The sequence below is a fragment of the Penicillium cosmopolitanum genome (assembly GCF_028827165.1).
Source record: "Penicillium cosmopolitanum strain IBT 29677 chromosome Unknown utg000006l:49.0-5199605.0:1.0-5204138.0, whole genome shotgun sequence".
In the NCBI taxonomy this organism is placed as follows: Eukaryota; Fungi; Ascomycota; class Eurotiomycetes; order Eurotiales; family Aspergillaceae; genus Penicillium; species Penicillium cosmopolitanum.
The window spans coordinates 1,844,660-1,859,699 of record NW_026622676.1 but is presented as its reverse complement, the minus strand read 5'-3'; the positions used below and the strand labels follow the sequence as shown (position 1 = coordinate 1,859,699).

Genomic DNA, 15,040 nt, shown 5'->3' with positions numbered 1-15,040 from the left:
GGGACACATGGTCAAAGAGCCTCTGGATAATACTACCAAGGAACAAATTCTTGATATTTGAAAACCTATACAATATGTCACCCAGCTAGTAATAAATCGAGGAGGTTCTGGCCATCTGAACCGAGTCCTCAAACTTCTTAACAAACACTTCCAGTGACGGTTGCGTACATCAACAGCCATCAAATTACTCCTTCCCCAGCTGCTTCAACATCCACATCTCTCCATCAAAAATACCACCTTCAAACCCTCCAGTTCCATCATGCATCCTCCTAAAGAAGTAGACATTCGACATCTCATTCCCGTCGATATCCAAGAACAGCCATATAATTGCAGAGTTCTCACCCACGGCCTCGACTTTGTGTCCAGTCACTTTCGGCTCAAAACCATCCAACTTATCAAGAGGCCCAGAAATAAGCGACACATAATGCGATGGGTCGGAAAGTTGAGTAATGGAACCACTTGCAAAGAAAGAGATGGTTGGAAGATAGTAGGTGGCCATTTTTGTAGCGCGCTCGATGGAGGTTTTGAAGGTAGGCGAGGTGAAATCGGCGACATAAGAGACTATGTGAACCTCGGCGGCGGCGGTAATAGCGGTGGTATCTTGTTTGATGGCCATGGTGTTCTTGGGGGGGGGGGGGGTTGAGAATTGTTTAGACTGGAATTGTGTAAGAAATTGTGGAATGGAAGGCTGGTTGGAATGATTGATGTTTTGGGTCGGAACCTAGCTTTTTATAAGAAATGGTCTCAGTTTGTCTCTAGTATGAATCCGATCCTATTCCGCCGTCCCTCCGCCGTTCTCCTTCTACTAGTACAGGTGTCGGAGATATTCGGCCGAAGATGCCGGTGAGTATGTAGACTGATTGCACAGAAATCTACGCTGACCCTGTTTCCCGGGATTTACTAAGACTATAATAGACAAAACATACCTAATAAATGTTTTTGATTCATTTAATCGTATACGGGATGACGACATGGTAGTTTTAGTTTGTCCAGAGTAACTCTATCAATGCGGCTTTAAGCTTCCGTGGGGCATAGATCACAGTGTCCAGTTGCCCACCACATCCGTATTCACCAAACTGTCGAAGAAAATCATATCTTCTGGTGAAAATGACCATTCTCTAGCGTCAAGGCTCTCTTGCATGTCGGATGATTCAGGAAGTTGGAAGTGGCCACCAGAGAGCTGCAAAATAGTATCAGGCCCTCCCGCGACATGGTTAGCAGAACCCCCCTCTGCTGCAACTCTCTGCTCGACTCCTTTTTTTCCCGACCAAGACGCCAAATCCGGCGTGCAATTTTCTTTCGCCATGAAAGAAAATATGGCTCTTGGTTCAGATCGAGTATAAAAATTGTTGTGACCAGCGTTTGCTCCGAGGATCCGCTCACCTGCCAATGGTTCTACGGTGCCGTTGAGTGCAACCTTGATAATTCCGAAGAACGGGATCTCTAGACGCAGGTTACCAGACGAACTTTCACCACGAAGAAACCCTTGAAGTGTGCGAATAACTAAAATGCTCTGATCGCCAACGGACTCCCGAGAACCATGTCGCTTAAGCCTTTCGAAGTTCCGAACAACCATCTCCATAAGTTCAGAATCTTCGTCTCGTTCTTGTGATGTATCTTGAATCTTATCTCCATGGGAGACCAAGAGCCCCAATAATAGAGTGGTTGCCGCCGTGAAAGCTTCAAAATCAAGGAGGTTGGAGATATAGAAAGTGCTATTGGTCTCGCGAATGGACACCCATCTCTTGATTAGGTTCCGACAGGCATCCAGACAAGAGATACGCGAATATTCGTATCGTCGGCTATTTGCTGCACGTAACATAAAGGGAAGATGTAGCAGTGTCGATAGCTCGAAGTGCCATATTTGACACATTACTCGCTCGAATTGAGTAGATGCTTCTTGGGTGCGGCTTTGAGGAATATTGGTAGGGATTTCCCACCAGGTTGACGGCATTTGTTCTGCGAGAGCCTCAAGTTTTTTCGCCAATTATTTGAGTGGTAGAGAAGGAATGAGTGTAGTCCTCTTGGTTGCGAGCAAGAATGAGCCCCGCTATATCGTAGAGATGCTTGTGATAGCGATCTTCCGGGGAGAGCCAATCGGCGGTGTCGTCGAAAGGGAGCATCCCTGAGCCTGTACCCGAGGGTACACCGAGAAGCGTAGAGAGATAACGCTCCTAATAGGTGTAAGCATTGTTCTATGCAAATTCAGGGGATTGACGTACCCCTCTTGAAACTTGATACAATAGATAATGTCGTTTGGTCTCCTTTAAATCGGGCGATTCTTTGGATGTTCTGACAGCCACTCTGTGTAGACCCAAAAGCGCAGATATTGCAAGAGCTTTGCGAAATGAAAGCCATGACTTTCGAAGATTGCCAGCATTGACCTCATATACTCCCTGGAGTGCAAGGTATTCGACCCCCTCAATACTTCCAGTAATGTCGTCATCAGAGGTGACGTTTCGGATGAGAAAGTCAACAATATTATTCATTATTTCTCGCGGCGGTGATTTCATTTGCAATTTGCTCATGTCAATCTCAGGTGCAAGCTGCTGGATGCAGATCGCAACGCATAGAAGTAGTTTCGCTATTGTAATCGGATGCCCCTTCGCGACGGCGTTGACATTGAACAATCCTTGGAAGTCATTTTCAATCGAATTCGGAAGATGGACCATCATATGTTGCTGGATTAGCCACCACCCGTGGCTTGAAGACAGTAGAAAGTCCACGTCCGCTTGACAGGGTAGCATGTTTGTCAGTTGTTTACGCAGAAGATCAAGTTTCCCTGCTCGAGGTTCAATTTCGGTCTGTGGTTCTGGGGCATTCGGAAAGGGCGCAAGGGCATGCAGTGACTCGCTTTCTGTTATCGTAATTGACGCAGGAGTCATACCGCTGACTTGGGCCCAAGGTGCTCTTTCTATCAGTGCTTCCAGTAATGACTCCACCCTGACCATCCGGCGAGCCATCGCTGAATCCTCTCTATGATGTGATAGATCATCACGCTCATGCTCCTGACTAAGACAAGAAGTGCTTCTTTCGAGACAGCCCGAGCAGATAGAGGAATCCGGAGATGGGATGCACTTGATCTTTCTCCGCTTACCTGCTCAATTGTCACTCTCAGTCTTTGCTGGTTGCGGGGCGCGGGCGCTTACATTCACAGCAACTCTTTGTTCCTTTACGGAGTCTTTTCCGGGGATGTTCTTCAGGCATTGAACTTGTCATACTTTTGTCAATATAGCCGGATGTTGTGATGTCCAGTTTCGGGGAAGCAGCGCGTTGGTTTGCAGTCGGTCGAGGTCGGCTGACATCTCGGTCGAATTCGGCCGAATCCGCCCGTTCAACAGACATCCCCAATTATCACCTACTTACGATCCTATCCTCTGTTAAACATTACGAAGAATGGCGACAAATCAATTCAGCTCATTGACAATTTTCATTTATAAGAATTATCAAACACTACTCAGAGTGAGCACCCCAGATGGACCGATGTTTATTCCCACTTCCAAACCAACACTCGTGGCCCAAACCACGTGTGGATGAGCAATATACAACCATGGTGGATTCTCCTGCAACCTTCTCAAGCATTTTGCATAGCCATGGGCCCGATCATCCCTATTCACGTTTTGTCTCGCCTCCCCAAACAACCTCTGGACCTCTTCATCATGATATCCCAGCCACCACGTATTGTGAGATTCGCTCGAGATCTTATCATCAAGAACTCGAAACGTGCTGTTTGGCGTTGAATCAAAAAGTGCAAGATCACCAATCTGCTTGTGCAATCCAATTTGCCGTGCATATTCGGGGCGATTTCTCTCAACCTCGATGGTAACTTTGAAGCCCACCGCCTCGAGCGAAGATGCAACGAAGCTAGAGATTTTCTGGGCGTGTTCTGGCATATACTCCGGCGTGCGAAGATTGATTGCCCTGCTCGTACTAGGACTTAGTGCCTCGAACAAGGCTCGAGCCCTAGATTGGTCATATGGGAACGGCTCTAGTCCCGCCTCAGTAAACCCAAGATGGAAGGGGCTCACAATGGTGGCGGAGGGAGTCGCGAAGTCTTGATAAACTTCATTTACCAGTTTCCTTCGATCGATAGCCAGATTAGCGGCAAGACGAGCATCTGAAGACTGGAATATCCCCGCCGTACAGTTGAGATAGTAAATTGCTGATAAAGTGCTTGGCGTGCGACCCCATCGAATACTAGTATCGTCGAGGTCTAAGAGATTCAGGTTATTCGCCCTTTCTAGGTTCAGAGCCACATCCACCTCGGAATTTCTCAGAGCCAGAAGTCTTTTATATCCATCTGGTTCATGTATGGCTATGATAATGTCGGGCACAGAGCTGGTCGAGCCTACACGCTCCAATTTGGCTCTTCCAATTCCGTTCGCCCTCTCGAATTCCGTAACCCTATACGGACCCGTTCCCAGAACCGGCTTTCCATCACCCGCGATCTTGGATGGCCAGAATTCACAGAAAATATCAAGAATATCTGCAATTGGATCCGGATTCTCAACCTTCACCGTTCTCTCATCCACTGCATTGAATTTGGTATTCTTAAAATATCGGCTATAGCTCCAAAGCATCCCGAAGTAATCTCGAGAGTCAAGAATGCCGTGAATATACTCCACAATATCTTCGGCTGTACAGATCTTCCTATCATGAAAGATAGCACTGTCGCGGATATGGAAATTCCATGTTTTCCCATCTGGCGAGTGAGTCCAGTGGTCGAATAAACCGGGTTTCACAGCTCCGTGTGGTTGCCATCGCAATAAAGGCTCAAAGACAAGGCTCTTCAGAGCGACGACGCTGTTGTCATCTGTCACCTGGGTGGGAAGGCGGAAATCCACGTTTTCCAGGACTATGCGAAGAGTTGTTCGTTGCGCCATCGTGAGGATTTTGGTGTTATTGAGCAGCCTGACTAGCCGTGAAGTGTAAAATAAACCGTATCAATGGACTGGTCCCATATTTGAACCATACTCCAGTGGCCATCGGATTGAAGTCCGTTCCTTTAGAACGCGACTCGGCCATCTGGTAGGGCTCACGGAGTATCGCAATAAATGCCGCCAATAACGAAAAACTACCAAGATCATGGAACCAAGCCCTTGACATTTGTTCCTGACTCAATGCAATCCAATGGTACCTTAAGTCCTCGGAGTATTTCTATCCAAGCCGCATGATTCATTATTCGCCATGTGGGGTAGATATGATGCTTGTAAAACAAATCCCGATATCGCGCTAGTGGATAATCCAATCGACAGCCAAGGTACAAGGTAGCGGGCGATACATCACGACATATCCCCTCAAAATTGTTGTATGATTCGAAGTCGCTATGTCATAGGCGGTTCACGGTAGCGCACGACTACCAAGACAGTCTACGAGATAGTGGATCAATTCTAGGCCAGGTTCGAGACGCATTTGCTCTTAATAAAATCAGATTAATAGGTACAAGAGTCAGAGATCCGAGCTGTTCCTCTCTGCTATCGTCTTCTTCCAATTCTCAATCACACTAATTCTGTTTGGTGGCAGTATGGGGAGTAAAACTGAAATAACGGGAGCGGAAAATGAAATCTTTCCTGCAGATGTATTGGAGACAACATCTTGCGATAAAGGGAACTCTCATGATCAGAATATATCTGATTCTCCCAAGCACGGACAAGAATCAAACTCTTGCGAAACCCATAGTTCGCCTACACCCAAGTGGCGCAAGATTCTCGGGTTTGTTTGGGACACCGCAGAGGGCGACGAAGAGTATCGCCGATATGTGCAAAGATTGGATTTGATATTTTTGTACGACATCCCGAATTATCCTAGATTGGCTTTCTTCTGCGACTCGCCACTAATACTAGCATTGCAGCCCAACAGTATGTCTCGGCTACTTCATCAAATATCTCGATCAGACAAACTACAGTAAGTCAAATATCCATTCACAACCGGAATTTACATCCATTGAAGACACTTCAACAGGCAATGCATTCGTTTCTGGTATGCAAGAAGATTTTAGTCTATATGGAAATGAGAGAAATTGGATAAACACCTGGTTCAGCCTGGGTATAATGGTCGGAAGCGTGCCCGCACAAATGACACAACTAACATTCATCCGCCCGTCTATCCTAATCCCATGCTGTGAGCTCATCTGGTCAGGCCTGGTGATTGGAATTGGGTTCTCGAAAAACATCAAAACGATTTACGCTCTACGCTTTTTCATTGGTTTATTCGAAGCCTGCGCGTTTCCTGGATACGTGGCTATGCTAGGAAGTTGGTATGGACCGAAAGAATTGGCTAAACGCACCGCAATCTTGCTAGAGATTGAATCCATCGCGAGCATGTTCAGTGGCTATCTTCAGGCAGGGCTGCATTCTAGCATGGATGGCAGAGCCGGTATTGCCGGCTGGAGATGGTTGTTTGTGATGGATGCGATTATTTCCCTTCCTGTGGCAATATGGGGATTCTTTGGGCTACCAGACACGCCCCATACAACGAGGGCATTTTATTGGTCTGAAAAGGTGAATTTTCTGCAATTACATCTACTTGTGTCTCCAACTGCTAATCTTGTATCTATAATGGTCTTAGCATATCCGCTATGGTATTGAGCGAATCGAGAAATTCGGACATACGGCTCAACCCAAGCTTACGTGGGCTGAGATGAAGCGCATTTTTCTGGGATGGAAGATTTGGGCCTTTGTGGTTCCATATACGTGCGTTTCTAATATCTACTCAGATGAACCAAGCGGCAACTAACCGTGTTGGCAATACAGGATGGTCGCTGCTTGTCATACAGCGACCAGTTATTTCAACCTTTGGCTCAAAGCAGCCGGATATAGCGTGACGAAAGTGAATACTCTCCCTACTGGAGGAAACGCCTTGGCCATTGTGGTAACAATTACTTGGGGTATCCTGGCCGATAGAACGGGGCAATTTTACTCGCTCATCACAGGCCTTCAACTCGCGATGATACTTTCAAACATCCTCTTGGCAATCTGGCATATTCCCAAGGGTGCACTGATGTTTGCGTATTATTTGTCTTATGCAGGATCCGCTGCCACTCCGGTCCTTATTGTACGGAATCTTTCCTCATCACCCCATCACCCTTCATTTTATCTTTCTCTTCTTTTTGGGGGCTCAACATGACTGACTCCTGATGTTATAGGCATGGGCAACAAAGCTCAATGCGAATGATCCAAACTTGAGACAGTTACTCGTCGCTACTGCAAATGTTGTTTCTTATGCGTGGGTGCTTTGGGTACCATGTAAGTTGAGCACCAGGTGCGAATGTTTGATTGTGCTTTTCGCTGATGAGACAAATAGTGGTTCTGTTTCCGACTTACGATGCTCCACAGTACGAATATGGCTACCAGATTCTCATAATATTCGGGGGTCTCGCTGTCATTAGTGTGACGTTGCTGTGGTTTCTGTATAGAAGAGACGAGTGAGTTTAATCTTGTCGTAGTACTCACGGCATCTTCATGTTCATGGAAGCTAAAGAATCTCAACAGGCAAAAGGAATCTCAGAAGGGAGGTGTGGGTGTTGAGGCTGCCTCGGAGGATTCAAGCGAATTGAAGTAGTCTAGCATGAGAAGAAGAGAAATGAATATTTGGGTTTGAAAAAGGTCTAGCTACTTTGTCTATTTGTACTCGAAACAAAATAATACTGAATCTTTAAATCTGAGCCTCTCTATTGCCAACAAATCTGTTGAGTCTCGCTCGATCTAGAATTTCTCCCTCAACCAAGCGGCCAACCTCCTTCACTTTCCCACCAACACGCTCATATCTAACTAGAGTAGGGACATTGGTAATTTTCCATTTTGTTCGGTAAACATTTGAAAGGTTCTTCCATCTACAAAAAAAGGTTAGTCGGCTAATATGAGAAATTTTCTGGGATTCTGAACGAACTCAGGTCGCTCTCCAACATCGATAAAGGCCACCTCTGGTACGTTCTGAGCAGCGAAGGTCTCCCGGAGATATGGGATCGCGGCAACAACATCAGGGCACCAAGGCACCCCAGTTTTTGGATCAGGAGAGGCGTGGAATGAAATGAAAAAGACGGAGTTGGGAAGATCTAGAAGATCGGCAGAGGCAGGAAGGGAGAAGTTTGTTGTGATTGGCATTTTCTATTCTTTCACGATCGTTTGGGATAATTTGATAAATGAGATCTATTATTTTCAAGCTGAGCTGATTATAGCAGCAGATTTAAATGTGCCGAGACGTAGTTGGAAAGGTAAGAAACGGTATGGAGGATCCGGAGGCCCACCTTTATTCTCCCAGATGCCTGTTTTTTAATCTCCGGCTAGTATAGCACGCCACGAATGCCACAATATACGACATAAATTCAACTTTCCAGGACATTCCTTACTACCTCCAAAAATAAACAAAAACGAAAAAAAGACGTAAACACGCCTTTGCTGAAGCGCATTTCAGCCCTAGATATCTCCTCATGGATATCGCAACATTGACAGCTAGAGCTACAGGCTTCGGTGGCCAACAACTTCTGACATTACCTGATGGGGCCTCTCTTAGCTTGAAAGATGGTTATATTCCACTTCTTACAGATTTCACATTTGAGGATAAGGCTGCCAAAGGTCTCCGAAAACGCTCGGCCAGGGATAAGCCCGAGCCCCCCGTCTTCTTCTCCGCACTGGAAGTAGTGCGCGATAATCGGATTCTTTTCCTGGCGGGTCCTAGTGGAAGTGGTAAAACTACTTTTGCAAGACATCTTTGCTTTCAGTTGGCAAGTTCAAGTGAAAAAAAATCTCGTTTAATCGCTCGCAATGATTTTGGATATATTCTTGAGGAAAGATGGAGTGCCGCCACAGTTATTCCCTGTTATTTCGGCATTCAAGAGACTTCTGACACCCTGCGAGATTTGGTTATTACGGCAACAACTAGCCTCTCACAATCATTAGCCAAGGCAGAAGAGCTATTGATTGTGGTTGATTCAATCGAGAATGCAGGGGATGAGGCACCTGTTCTACTGGAGCAGCTCATCGCTCTCGCTGAAGGCCTTTCTTACATCCGACTCCTCGTCCTGAGCGACATAAATATTTCGCGAGTTTGGGCACTCCCGTCTGGAATTTCTCGTCATAACCTGCTTCCCCTTCTAGAAACCCAGAGAAAGGAATCAATCGCTGGACTCTTTGGGGTGAAAGCATCATCGGTTACTGTTGCGATTGGAACCGCAGCATCGAATCCAGCTATCTTCGCAATTGCACTTCAAGTAAAAGAACTAGGCGAGAATGCGGAAGAAGTTGTTGATTCATGGCTTTCTGCTTTCACAACATCCGCAGCCGCCGCAGACAAGCTTTCAAGAGATATTTTTGAACGGATGATCAGCAACAATGCCCCAGATATCCAGGGTGGCATGTCAGTTATACAGCCCAAACACCATCTATTGACTGTTCGTGCCATCCAAAACGTACTGGCTGCTCGGCACTTGGCTATGCTTTCTGTGGAATTGACAGCGGATTTCTATCAAATCAACCCCCTAGCAGTCGAGCCGGTCATGAAGAGTGTTATCAATCGACTCTCGGCCTCCTCTAGAAACAAGACCAATGACCTTGCGAAAGCCCTCATCCGAGATAACAGGCCTCAAGCCCAGCGCGGTGCCCTACTTCTATCAGGCCTTACAACAGAATCTAGATTTCTAAAGTCGGAAATATCAACTCATTTGCTCGCAATAATTAAAAACGCAACACTATCAATCGGTGAGCGCCAAAGCGCGGGTAGATTCCTCTCACGCCTCGGCGACCCACGAAACTATGCAGCCCTCGCCTATATACCAGCAGGGACATTCATCTTCGGCTCGAACAGTCATCCGAACTCTCAACCTGAGTCAAGCTTGACACTGCCCAGCTTCAGAATCGGCATCTACCCCGTTGTTAACCAGGAATATACAACATTCGTGCAAGAGACTGGTCGACACTGGCCCAGTCCCGATGGGCTCGATCCTGAACGTCGAAATGCCCCAGCAACAGATCTGACCTGGCATGATGCAAGGGCTTACTGTGTCTGGCTAACAGATCGTTGGAGGGTAGATGGAACTATAAGTTCGACAGAACTTGTCCGTCTTCCTACAGAACCGGAATGGGAGCGTGCTGCAACCGGGGATATAAAAAGCTCCTCCAACTCGGCTTCTCCAACAGGGACAGACCCAATTTATCCCTGGGAAACTGCCTGGCTGAAAAACGCAGCGAACTCTGAGGAAACAGGTCTCAATACTACCTGTACAGTTGGCCTTTTCCCATCCGGTCGATCCCCCCTATGGATGCTACGACATGGCTGGGAATGTGTGGGAGTGGTGTACCACGCTGTGGGGCGAGAACATGAATACGCCATCGTTCCAATATCCGTGGCGAGAGGATGATGGACGTGAGGCGTTGGATGCACCTGGGTCCATTCGCCGGGTGTTAAGAGGAGGGTGTTTCTCGAGTGGGAAGGAGAAGGCTTGTGGCACTTATCGGGGAAGTCTAGAGCCGGACGGATTTTGGAGAGGGAATGGGTTCAGGATTGTCGTTGATGAAGAAAAGAGGGTATGATAATAGATAAGTATAAGTATACATTGAGTTGACATATTCTCTAATGGCAGAAACTTTTGTAATCGCTCGTAAAATTAAAACATCAGGATTTGGATCTTCTTCTTCGAAGCCCCATATCGGTCCTTAAGCTCCGGTCGAGTCAGAAGCTTCAGGAGAGGCAGATGTGTATCCTTCATATCGAAGAGTCCACGCTGCTTTGCGTCGATGTGGGATCCGTCGATGACAATGCGCTCTAATTCATCCACCTTGAGAGTTCCTAGCAGAGGTCAAATTAGTATGTGCTGGATCATTCATTGTCAGATTAAAACTTACCAGACTCCAGAAGATCGGACAGTCTTTGAGGTGTACCAGCACCGATACCAGTCCTAGACGCAGAAGTTAGTTTGAGTTGTATTGTTGGGAGCGGAATCCGTATGAGACTGTACCGAGCGCGTTGGAGGAATTGCTTGGCCTCCTCCAGCTTAATGTGTTTGGCGAACAACTTTCCGACAATCGACTCCTTGGTCTGGAAGGGGCGGAGGGCTCTGGTTTCGGTCGTTAGTATGGTGATTCCTCTGTTCGTTGCCATCGGATATATTCTCACCTCACAACATCCGCAGCCCTGAGGGCAGCAGCCGACACCACAAGCGTATGAGGAGTACCCTCCTTTGTCGAAGACTTAGACAAATCAGCTCCCTTGGGGCTAAATTTCTTGAGGAAAGCGGGCAATTGCTCCAACGAGCGGGTCTGATCGAAGGAAGTAGTATCGAGGAAAGCGGATTCTGCCTATCGTTAATCACCTGCGCGACTCGCCAAGCACATAGATCTCTCGCAAAATTACATACCAGGAATCGAGAGGTCACTGAGCTCCACAGCTGAGAGCTCCTTGTCCAACTTCTTTGCGCGCTGGGCAAAGTAATCACCCAGCAGCGATCCATCCATCTTCCCAATTGACTTGTCGATGCCATTCTCGCGATCCTGCGACGTCAGGTCCTGCTCAGGCTGCTTCTTCCTGCTCTTCTGGAGCTTTTTCTGCCTCTTGCTGAGGCCCTCCGTCGCCGATGCGGGCTGCGCCTCGGTCTTTGGGGCATCTTTGGTCGGTTCGTCGGCTTGTCTCTTGCGCTTCTTCTCCAGCTTGTCGGAGAGACCCTTCTTGGGAACTGAGTCGGACATCTTGTCGGTATGTAGTGATCGTTCAATTTTGATTGACCACTTAATGTCCTCTAATTGTAGTAATTAGAGCAAGTCGAGTGTCGATATCTTCAAAAAAAGAAAAGGCTTCGAAAACGCGCAGATGTTAGTCAGCATTTCTTATCGATAAGATATATAGGCTAGCCGCTTTGGGTAATGTGGATGCGGGCATAACAATCGACCGCATGGGAAGCCCCGACGCGCTGCTTCCTCCTCAACCTTCTATTTACAATGCCCCACATTCAATACTCTGAATAATCACAGCTGTGGCACATCGAAGCTCACCGAGGACAAATTTACTTATCCCTAACGCCTGGCTTCAACCCTGGGGATGTCTACGCCAAACCCGCGTAACCGCAAGTCGCTGCGCGATGCGGCCAGTGCGACCCCGTCTGGAGTAAGCTCATAGCTTCATGTGTCGCAAATTGTCAACCTACTGACTTGCTGACTTTTGAAATTACAGCTTCAACGCCTTCCAAGTCACACTCTATATCCACTCACACCCCGTCGTCTTGCTACTACAGCGACCCCATCGCGGTCCGTCTCTCGTTTCACACCTCGTGGTCGACCTGCAATAGCGCCTTCTACGCCCTACGGCCGGAATGCGCGCCAGCAACGTGCGGCAAACACGCCTGGCCGTGACCGGCGCAGGAGTGGGCGCATCCAGCGCGAAACGACCTTCGACATATTAAAAAACCTTGGTAGAGGTATGGTTTAAAGTGACGAAGAATCCTGACCGCATTATATTTCCGGTATGGGAAACTGATAGGTCTTTTAGCGCTTGCCCCCACGACTCAACCAATTCATTCATCTCCCGAAGAAGAGATCAAGCCCCCACAGAAACCCAGAGATGAGATTGAGGAGTTGGACGAGGAGTCAGAAATCGAGGCACCCGAGTTGACTCTGCCCATTCAGGAGGTCGAGGGAAGTGAAGAAGGAAGTACCGCAAGAAGTCCGCCTCGTTTGTCTCTGCCCTTCGACGATGATGATATCACCGTCGAGTACCCAAGGAGAGATATCAGCATTCGAGACCAGGAACGATTGTCGATCATGAGTCGCAATTTCGGAAGACCAAGCGATGTGTTCCAGGACAATCAGTCCGATAGTGACGCCGATGAGGGAGATGAGACGGGCATTGTGGAAGACGATGGTGGGGAAGATACTATGATCAGCGGAGGCGATTTCGATCGCGGGTATGTTTTGATAACATCTTTGAACTTTATTTGTCTATGGTACATGAAGGCTAATATTCACAAATAGTGGAGAAACGGCGGATCTGGGACGGTTCAATCTTGTGATGGATTTCCCATCCCCAGGTGCAATGCCAGTTGAGGATGACATGGGAGACAATCTCGATGAAACGGAGGGGTTCGAGTTGGATGCAGGTGATATTCAGCCAGTGCCAGCCTCGCCTTCAGTAGATGAGAACGCCGATGCCGCCGGTGATTTTGGGTTTGATTTCCCACCTGCCCCTTCTTCGAGCGTGAACTCAGGAATTGCCGGGGTGGCCTGCGGGATGATGGACCAAACCCGCAGAGCAAGGAAAAGAAAATATCCCGTCATGGAATTCCTGTGCCCAATCTGCCAAAGGGGATCGTCAAGAAATTGGCCATGCGTTTCTCAGGTACGAAGGCTGGGTCAAAGGCAAAGATCAACAAGGCCGCGCTCGAAGCAATTGAGCAAGCATCTGCATGGTATTTCGAGCAAGCAAGCCAGGACTTGGCTGCATATTCGAAACACGCGGGAAGGAAGACCATTGATGAGAGCGACGTTGCAACACTAATGAGGAGGTTCGTTGCCAGGCCCAGACCCAGACGCTTTGAGCTGCTTTGCTGACTTATATAGACAACGCCACGTCAACAAATCCACAACAATCTTTTCACTGGCCCAGAAGCATTTGCCTAGGGAGCTCCAACAAGATATGCGACTCGCTATGCCACCATGATCGATTCGACCAACACCATAATAACCGGATAAAAATCCAAACGCCTGGGACAAAGCACCAAGGAAAGCTATGAACAAGTACAAATCACCAGTTACGGTTCTGGCGAACACGACGCAGAGCCTCATTGGGCTTCTTCCGCAGAAGCATCCACATCATCACAGATGTAGCAAATGAGAGACCGAACCTGGGAAACGATTAGATGGGGAAAACGACCAGTCTCCACAAAAAAGTGCGATCGACTTACCATGTGAAGATGTATTGAGCATGGTTGTTTCGCAGGTTAACTTCGGCTGCGCGTCCAATGGGTTTACCTTTCGCCGTGTAATCCAAATATTGGAGCAGATCGGGCACTGGAAAGACAATTAGCCCCGATTACATATCAGAATAGCCAAACGGCAGTTAGACCATACTCATAGTCTGCTCAATCCACACGGGCTGGCTCCCGGCCAATTCAGCCATCTCCACAATATCAGGGAAGTAAAACTTCCCTTCCGCGGGCTTATTCTCCGGCGTAAACATGTTCTTCTTCCAGGGCTCACGTAGTAGTCCCTCCACAGTAACTTCCCCCTTTGGCAGCCCATGCGGCCGGTCCTTCTGGGCCATTTGCTTCTTAGAGATCCAACCGCGGTTGACTAGCACAGTGCTTTGGTCATCTCCACGCTCGAGGGGCGTAACGACAAGGAAACCGTCTTCACCGTCATGCATACGAGGTCCAACCAGCATCTCCTTGTCATGATTGTAGTGACCAGTGGCGTAAACGCGGCGGTAATCGAATTCAGATATAGCATCAGGGTCGACGCGCGGAGGCAACGGCAGTGGAGGTCGGACAAGACGGTCCTCAAATTTGGCAATGAGCTGGGTTTTTCTGTCCAATCGATGGACCTGCCAACAGCCCAGTCCGAATGAAATAATTGGAATTAGAGCTGTATAAGAAGAGCCTGGGGTTAGTGGGTTGACTTTGCTTTTTTTTTTTAATGAATTTGCGGATGTCCCGAATCACAAGTTGAAGAAAACATACCGAGAATAATCAGTCCAGGCCCATGCTTTTGGTTCACTCGGACAAGCTTGGCCGGGTGATCCACCACCGAGAGGCTGTCTGTCAATTGCCGAGACTGTGTGAATTGGCGTTTCTGCTGGTGCTGCTGCAGACGACATCTAGAGCAGATCGAATCGAGAGACCATGCGACATTCTGGTTGCCGGCTCGGGGTGGCAGTGCCCAAGCAGACGGAGGGGCCTGCCGTAATAAAGTCGAAAAAAAATTGACGCATGATGTGTGAAAGAGAGGCCGAGATTGAAATCGCGACAACGTGAATTCGCAAAAGAAAGGCGAACGGGGAGATTTGTCTTTCGGAGCGGAGTGGAATCGCGCGCTTAGGCGGTCGCGCCGGCTCCCCCGAG

General features: G+C 48.0%; 10 protein-coding genes across 10 annotated transcripts; 3 read left to right on the top strand and 7 right to left on the bottom strand.

Annotated features, from left to right (window-relative positions):
* Nucleotides 1-184: 184 nt before the first annotated feature.
* Nucleotides 185-616, bottom strand: N7509_005243 (uncharacterized protein; the record flags this gene model as incomplete). The annotated part of the gene is made up of 1 exon (XM_056629880.1): nt 185-616. One exon carries the CDS (start codon nt 614-616, stop codon nt 185-187), a length of 432 nt encoding a protein of 143 aa, XP_056489182.1.
* A 420-nt stretch (nt 617-1,036) lies between these two features.
* N7509_005242 (fungal specific transcription factor domain-containing protein) lies at nt 1,037-1,954 on the bottom strand (the record flags this gene model as incomplete). The annotated part of the gene is made up of 1 exon (XM_056629879.1): nt 1,037-1,954. One exon carries the CDS (start codon nt 1,952-1,954, stop codon nt 1,037-1,039), a length of 918 nt encoding a protein of 305 aa, XP_056489181.1.
* Nucleotides 1,955-1,970: 16 nt separating this feature from the next.
* Nucleotides 1,971-2,747, bottom strand: N7509_005241 (fungal specific transcription factor domain-containing protein; the record flags this gene model as incomplete). Its single annotated transcript, XM_056629878.1, has 2 exons — nt 1,971-2,174; nt 2,223-2,747. The coding sequence occupies 2 exons, from the start codon at nt 2,745-2,747 to the stop codon at nt 1,971-1,973; spliced, it is 729 nt and encodes a 242-aa protein (XP_056489180.1).
* Nucleotides 2,748-3,446: 699 nt separating this feature from the next.
* Nucleotides 3,447-4,883, bottom strand: N7509_005240 (uncharacterized protein; the record flags this gene model as incomplete). Its single annotated transcript, XM_056629877.1, has 1 exon — nt 3,447-4,883. The coding sequence occupies one exon, from the start codon at nt 4,881-4,883 to the stop codon at nt 3,447-3,449; it is 1,437 nt and encodes a 478-aa protein (XP_056489179.1).
* Nucleotides 4,884-5,524: 641 nt separating this feature from the next.
* On the top strand, nt 5,525-7,560 carry N7509_005239 (uncharacterized protein; the record flags this gene model as incomplete). Its single annotated transcript, XM_056629876.1, has 8 exons — nt 5,525-5,784; nt 5,852-5,904; nt 5,962-6,500; nt 6,568-6,692; nt 6,753-7,053; nt 7,145-7,244; nt 7,303-7,423; nt 7,491-7,560. The coding sequence occupies 8 exons, from the start codon at nt 5,525-5,527 to the stop codon at nt 7,558-7,560; spliced, it is 1,569 nt and encodes a 522-aa protein (XP_056489178.1).
* Nucleotides 7,561-7,653: 93 nt separating this feature from the next.
* N7509_005238 (uncharacterized protein) lies at nt 7,654-8,102 on the bottom strand (the record flags this gene model as incomplete). The annotated part of the gene is made up of 2 exons (XM_056629875.1): nt 7,654-7,831; nt 7,888-8,102. 2 exons carry the CDS (start codon nt 8,100-8,102, stop codon nt 7,654-7,656), a joined length of 393 nt encoding a protein of 130 aa, XP_056489177.1.
* Nucleotides 8,103-8,428: 326 nt separating this feature from the next.
* On the top strand, nt 8,429-10,354 carry N7509_005237 (uncharacterized protein; the record flags this gene model as incomplete). The annotated part of the gene is made up of 1 exon (XM_056629874.1): nt 8,429-10,354. The coding sequence occupies one exon, from the start codon at nt 8,429-8,431 to the stop codon at nt 10,352-10,354; it is 1,926 nt and encodes a 641-aa protein (XP_056489176.1).
* Nucleotides 10,355-10,600: 246 nt separating this feature from the next.
* Nucleotides 10,601-11,678, bottom strand: N7509_005236 (uncharacterized protein; the record flags this gene model as incomplete). The annotated part of the gene is made up of 5 exons (XM_056629873.1): nt 10,601-10,782; nt 10,839-10,891; nt 10,952-11,050; nt 11,110-11,287; nt 11,351-11,678. 5 exons carry the CDS (start codon nt 11,676-11,678, stop codon nt 10,601-10,603), a joined length of 840 nt encoding a protein of 279 aa, XP_056489175.1.
* A 349-nt stretch (nt 11,679-12,027) lies between these two features.
* On the top strand, nt 12,028-13,641 carry N7509_005235 (uncharacterized protein; the record flags this gene model as incomplete). The annotated part of the gene is made up of 6 exons (XM_056629872.1): nt 12,028-12,093; nt 12,160-12,403; nt 12,475-12,889; nt 12,957-13,179; nt 13,233-13,486; nt 13,542-13,641. The coding sequence occupies 6 exons, from the start codon at nt 12,028-12,030 to the stop codon at nt 13,639-13,641; spliced, it is 1,302 nt and encodes a 433-aa protein (XP_056489174.1).
* Nucleotides 13,642-13,725: 84 nt separating this feature from the next.
* Nucleotides 13,726-14,910, bottom strand: N7509_005234 (cytochrome oxidase assembly protein SHY1; the record flags this gene model as incomplete). The annotated part of the gene is made up of 5 exons (XM_056629871.1): nt 13,726-13,825; nt 13,886-13,991; nt 14,052-14,579; nt 14,660-14,783; nt 14,821-14,910. 5 exons carry the CDS (start codon nt 14,908-14,910, stop codon nt 13,726-13,728), a joined length of 948 nt encoding a protein of 315 aa, XP_056489173.1.
* Nucleotides 14,911-15,040: the final 130 nt, after the last annotated feature.